General features: G+C 36.3%; 1 protein-coding gene across 1 annotated transcript; it reads right to left on the reverse strand.

Moving 5' to 3' along the window:
• Positions 1–883: 883 nt before the first annotated feature.
• On the reverse strand, positions 884–4,092 carry LOC141441955 (uncharacterized). The gene is made up of 2 exons (XM_074106843.1): positions 3,957–4,092; positions 884–1,008 (listed from the first exon to the last, which is right to left on the reverse strand). Exons 1-2 carry the CDS (start codon positions 4,090–4,092, stop codon positions 884–886), a joined length of 261 nt encoding a protein of 86 aa, XP_073962944.1.
• Positions 4,093–7,233: the final 3,141 nt, after the last annotated feature.

Raw genomic sequence — 7,233 nt, forward strand, 5'->3', positions numbered from 1 at the left:
AACTCAATTGGTACATTATATCTGACGGGCTGCCTGTTAGTAATCATTTCTCGAAGACAATGATTTTCTTGATTTGATAAAATCAGAACATGTTTTTCAAATAATTTAGTTTAATGCTCGTGTTTCGTTTCACTTTATAAACAAATGAGTACGGCAACTGTTTCCTTCATTGTGTTATTTTACGTTTGTATTATTTTCATGCTACTATAGTACTTTGTTTTCAATTTTACTAAGTGACACGCTCTAATAGATTGAGTATTTCCAATACCAACACCATCTTAAGAATGATCGCAGATAGCGTAGGGTTGGGTGGGTATGTAGGTATGTGATACATTTTGGGGAGCTGCCCCCACTTACATAACCAATTTAATAATAATGGCAGTTGGTGGGTATTATAATCCAGGCCAACTGACAATATTTGTGTAAGTTTTACTCACAGGTTTTACTAATCATTAAGGTTAAGTAATGTATGAAATAACAGTTATGTTTTTATGTGTCCATTGATAATAAGTTTTTTTAAATAACTAGAAAAGTACCGAAGTACATTATCTTAAACAATACATACTAATGGAACTATACATCATGCTCTGGACATCATTGTCTTAAATATGTATCCATAGTACAAGGTTTGCTAGTTTGGGACTAGGTAGTTGGTGTCAAGTGTGCAAGTGTCCCATGATATTTATTTATTTATCTTATATCTATTGATTGGGTAATTCAGAACTTTTTAACCCCGACGCAAAAAGTTACAAGTTTGACCGCTATGTGCGTCTGTCTGTGGCACAATTTCCTCAACCAACTCAAAATAAGGGACCGAGATCCCAACAAATACATTTATTTATTGGGATTGTTTCATTTTTCATTTCAGTTAATTTTTCATTTTCTAGAGGAAAGCGAACTGCAGCAGCACTACGGTGTAGGTGGTGAGAAGTGCCAGCAGTCGCAGCGGCAGCCCCGCGTCCACCGCGACGACGCCGCCCGCGCGCAGCCTGCCAGCGGCGCGCCACGCTCGCGTTCAAACGAAGCACGTTTTTGCATAATTTTTCTACATCAACTGGGAAAAAATAATTAAATAGTGAAATCGTTATACCGGGTGTGGCCTGTAATACGAGCAAAAATTAAAACATATATCTTCCTCGTCAAACTGAACACCATTAGTTCAGCGACTTTTAAAATAATGGAGTCTTTGAATCGCATTTCGCTTTACATTGCTTCTTCGAATAATTTAAAAGTGTAATAAAAATTAAAAAACTAACTATTTTCGAAAGTCGCTGAACTAATATCTTTCAGTTTGACGAGTATTGGGTGGCTACGCGGGTTTATTTATAATAAACCATCTCTTTGTTGGGGTCTATGCCGCAGGAGGGCTCCTAGTGGTGTTTTCTATTTTTATAATTAGGTATATTATGTTGTTTTTATTAATGAGGTTCCTATCATATTATTGTATTTTGTGTTGTGTTAATCTTCTATAATATAATTAAGAATAAATTTGTGAATATTTTGCAATATCTGAAATTAATTATAGCAAATATGCGTTCCGGGACAATGAATGTCTGTGTTTTGACAGTTTTGTCTTTCGGAAACCTTTGTCCTCCCTTTTTTTCGAACAAAACGGGGACTATGCAACACTGTGGCATGCTCGATAGTTTTATGGCACGGTTTTAAGGTGTATTAAATATGATTTTAATCTAAACTTTGTTTTCACGCCCGTAATAACAGACTTTGAAAGCCATACTTAAAAACCTCATGCTACAGTGCGCCATCTAGTGAGACAAAAAACGATAGCCCTCATTAGACGAAACTTGCTGTTTACTTTGTGATGATAGCGTTAATGCTGAGCATAATCAGCAACAAATATTGTGCAAGTTGCATTATTGTGGACGCAGCAGTTCCAATGATCACTTCAAATCAAGGCCTCATCGCTATCACCATCTCTTTCTACCCTCTTCCAGGCCGTGCGACAGCAAGTAGTGGTGAAAACGATTATGATTCCGAGTGCGTAGACAATACGGCCTCGTTTCGCATAAGAAAACTGTCACTTGATTGCGATCGCGAGCGCCAGAAACGTTAGACAATACGGCCTCTGATTTGTGATCGCCTCGGCCTTTCTCCCCCGACGATCAATCCCCCAAATCACCGAAAGTCATCAACATACCAATATATAAATTGCCATGGTAACCGCATATGATAGCGCAGGTCTTATTCACGTCTGCCAGAGCTAAATAAAGTTGCTGGTGTGCCACGCAGAGATAAGACAAAAGCATCAAATTCTTCAATACCCACAATACAGGTATCCAATAAAGCATAGCAGTTTCCTGAAATAGGAAAAAGAGCAACACGATTTTATAAGAAAGCTAACTATTGTCGCTAATAATAAGCACATGAAAAACTTTTGAATAAAACATGAACTTACATAAAAATCGCTGGATTGTGATTGGTTTATAAACAAAAGCGTCTGTAGATAAATTAAAGGATGCACAAAAATTTCAGCGATCAGTAGCAAAATCTGAAAAAGTCATTTATTAAATCAAGCGTTACTATGTAGAGGTCCTTACCCTTATGATAGATAAGTTTATGCAAAATATGCGTGTTCATGCAGATCCTCCACCTTCACACTGTAAGAACACACACAAATTACACAAACCTATCTATCACCACCACCAGACTAAACTGACGGGTTCCGAATTCAACCAGAGCTCATCTTCAGAGCAACACAACCGTACACATGCTACCAGATGTTAGACTAACAAACCACAGCAACCGTTTTAATTTGTCACTGAAACTCTCTAAGTACAAACAAAACAAAACTACCCATCGTCATATAAAACTACCTAGATTTTTTATTTATTTACAGTCTAGGCGTGTTTTACTGACTGTTATTGCTGAAATTAGACCCAAGCCGTAGAGCAACAGAGACTGTACCTATTTATAAGGAGCATTTTGATTAAGAGTTCAATACTATTTATCAGATAGCGATGTCAAATGGTTATACTAAATCAAGCATTACTTTGCTCACCCGCGACCAGATAGCTATGATTACGCAAGAAACGCGTCAGTAAAGTGTGGTAGTGGTGACAGACGGGTTTGTGTGATTTGTTTGTGTTCTTACAGTGTGGCGATGGAGGAACTGCATGAACACGCAATTCTTGCATAAGCGTAGCTATCATAAGGTCGCGGGTGAGCAAAGTAGGTACTTAATTGTTTCAGTTCAAAGAAGGAGTACTTGGGGCGCTTGAGTATTTGATTTTTGCCGGCCGCAACCCACCGTCGGCTTGTGAGCTGGTTGCCTGGATGTGGGACAGAGCGAATACTTACCACATAACATAGTTATATACTTACAGAGTATTGAAACACACGTTTATAAAGCTTTAACGCTTCCTGTATATCTAAATACGCTGAAAATAGCTTCACTTTCTGTCGATCGATCCCGTTTAAATACTTTATCAACTCATTATGATTAGGCTTCAAACATGATACCAGAAAATCATTTAATTTAACCAACCACATTTGAATTTCATGCACCAAAAACTTCATACTTTGTGTTGCAAAAATAATATTGCCATCAAAATAAAATACGATCAATATTAATACCTTTGCGGCAAAATTGTAAGAACTTTTTACGAAATTGAAGATAATAAAAATTAGATACATGAAAAATATTGTTCCAATAATGCACCAATTTTGCTTCCTGAACCTTTCCAAAAAATCACTGTTGTCAAACAATCTATAATAAACTTGTTGCATTTTTGATATGAACAGCACATTGTTGTGATTTTCAGAAAAGTTTACACCGAATACAACGCAGCCAGATATAAAATAGAATACTATGTCAAAAGCTCCATATGCGGTACGGAAATCTGCATGGTCTGCCAGGAAATGTGATCTGTACAACACTAATTTTACCATATTAGCACAAGTCATAACAATTAACCCCGAAAGACATTTTATATGAGCACTAAAGCCATTAGGAGTAAGAAATCCATGAGCAATCTGGTATTTTGGTTGCAAGAGAATCGACTGCATCAGATTAAGGGGGAACAACATTTTTTCAAATGTCGGGTCTAGGAAGTTGCTTAACAAGTGCTCTTTCATATTCACTGAGTTTTCAATGTAGGGAATGTTTTTAAAAACGTGTACTTACAGAAAAGGACAACGTGAAAGTAGATAATGTCAATTTACATAATTTTCACCCATATCTACGTCCTTGAATGAATCAATTACTGTAATTGAATAGCAAATAACATTATGCTGAGTGGGTCCCAATTTATACTATTCGATGTTTTTTTAGTTATTATTTTAATCCTAACGTGTTTTTCTGTGTATCGAATATGTGTAAACAAATGTCTCTCTCTCAAATGTAAAGTTGGAAGAAAATAGAAATAAATAAGGAGAATTGTGGTCTTAGGGTACGTTTACGCCTACAACACAGTTTTTTTATTCGACTGGATGGCTAACGAGCAAGTGGGTCTCCTGATGGTAAGAGATCACCACCGCATATAAACATCTGCAACACCAGGGGTATTGCAGATGCGTTGCCAACCTAGAGGCCTAAGATGGGATATCTCAAGTGCCAGTAATTTCATCGGCTGTCTTACTCTCCACGCCGAAACACAACAGTGCAAGCACTGCTGCTTCACAGCAAGATTAGCGAGCAAGATAGTGGTAGCAATCCGGGCGGACCTTGCACAAGGCCCTACCACCTGCACACAATGTAGTGCTATCGTATTTTGTCAGAAAAGTTTGTATTTTGGGTTTATCAACTTTTTAGTGTTGTTATTCTGTCTCGTAACTCAAGAGACGTCAGTGATACACTTTGTTAGAAAAAAATTGCAATTTAAATTATTAGCACACATACGATATGAGCCGTAAAGGAATGGCCTTAAAACTGACAACTTCTAACTTTTTGTAGATTTGTCGTGTCATACTCCTAGCGGTGACATGGTGTCTTACGGAATTTCAAGTCACAAAAAAAAGTTACGAAAAATGTACTAAATTGTACGCTTATAAAAAAAAGTATACTACACGTATTTACTTTTTATTCTTCGTTGAAAGTTTGCTAGGGGCTGCAACTTTTCCGTGAATATGTATATAATTTTATAGCAAAAATTAACGGCCTCGAAATAATAGAAATAATAGAAATTAACGAACATGTTTGTTCACCCACTTTTTATTTGCTAACCGATTTTTGTGTTTAATACTTCTCTATGAAAATAAATTAATTAACCCCAGTAGACAGTCCCAAACAGCTATTATAATTGTTCTTCTGGTACACCATTTTATGAAAGCTTGTTTGCTGAACTGAGGCATAATTTAGAATAATTAACAGCTTAAAGAGTAATACTGTATGTTATTGAATTTAATTATTGCAGTAGCTGCCTAAAAATAGATATCGAGTTGATAGTACAGCGATTTAGGGTTTCACTTTTAAAGCTGGATTTTAATCATCTTTACAAACACTTTAAAATAACCCACTGTAATGCAATTAACACTGAATGCTGAACTATACGGTAAAACCTATTACTAAACTCGGATTTTTAATCCCATGGAAAAAACGAAAAACATTGGGTGAACTAAAATAATTTCCTTGCTCACCCGGACCTTACGATAGCTAAGCTTATGCAAAATATGCATGTTTCATGCAGTTCCTCCACCTCCACACTGTAAGAACACACACAAATCACACAAAACCCATCTATCACCACCACCCACACTACACTGACGCGTTTCGAACTCAAACAGAGCTCATCTTCAGAGTGACACAACCGTACACCATGCTACCAGTTGTTAGACTAACGAACCACAACCACCGTTTTACTTGTCACTGTAACTCCCAAGTACCCACATACGTTTTATGAAACAAAACAAAAACTACCACAATTATTTTATAATTTTTTTAACCGTCCTTCAAAACTACCTTGATTTTTATATTTACTGTCAAGGCATGTTTATTAACTACCATTGCTGAAATTAGATCCAAGCCGTAGCAAGGGAGATGAAACTAAATTTACCTGCTCATTAAATAACCCCATACTGTTGTATCTAAATATCTCCATGCATTCTAAAAACATCGAGACGAAACCCCTTGCCCACAATAATGTAACACTTCATACGAATCGGAGTCCGATAAAGAATGATTTAGTTCCAACAAATGTTTGGCAAAATTCGACTTATCAGGATGCTCATTCCTATATGCCGAAACATGCTCTTTAACTCTAGCATTAAAACTGCGTCCTGTCTGACCAACATATACTTTACTGCAGTCATTACAAGTGAGCTTGTATACACCCGATCTAGTTCCTTTATCTACCTTCTCTTTGTGTACAAAGTTTAGAGTACAAAGAGTTGTTAGTCTTAAGGCTACCTTAACATTGTTTGATTTAAAAAATACCACAAATTCTATCAGACAAACGACCAACGCGTATGAAATGCTACACCTATATTTGTTAGAAGACTGCGATGGTAACACAGCCGTAAAGCATGCTATTCACTATCCGTGCCTGCTTCTTCTGAACCAAACTATTGACCATTGATTTAGTATAACCATTCGACAACGCTATCTGATAAATAGTATTTAACTCTAAATCAAAATCTTCCCTAGAAGAGGTACAGTTAACAATCTATGTACATAACAATGAAAAGCTGCTAATTTATGCTGCCACGGGTGATTAGACGATGCTGGTATCACGGCATCTGTGTACGTGGGCTTCGGTAAATTTTGAACTGGTGTTTATTATTAAAATCTAATAATTGTCAAATCCAAAAAGTTTAACGAAAAATTTTCTTCTAATTCTTTTTTAAATTTTATTTTAACATGTTTGTTATTTAAAACCATTCACAAACAAGTCGAGCTGTCTCATACTTCCCCTCCAGCACAGAATTAAATCATCAACGTACCTATAATAATACACAATATTATATTACCCTACTATGTACCTATTTCAAGTAATCCATAAAAATATCTGCCATTAATGGACTCAGAGGTGATCCCATTGCTAAACCATCACTCTGTAAATAATACTGTCCATTAAACCGGAAATAATTTTTGCTTCATGCATAAAGTTACCAAATCAATTAATTCACAAACCTCCCCAGGATGTAAACTTCCTTTCCAAATGGTTTTTAAGAATAACTATTGTTCACTATATGGTACATTAGTAAATAAACTATCTACATCTAAAGAAAGCCAATGTTTGCGTTAGGCGGAATGCTGTAATCTTCCGTAGGCGGAATGGT

Source organism: Choristoneura fumiferana, chromosome 24, assembly GCF_025370935.1.
Source record: "Choristoneura fumiferana chromosome 24, NRCan_CFum_1, whole genome shotgun sequence".
Classification (NCBI taxonomy): domain Eukaryota; kingdom Metazoa; phylum Arthropoda; class Insecta; order Lepidoptera; family Tortricidae; genus Choristoneura; species Choristoneura fumiferana.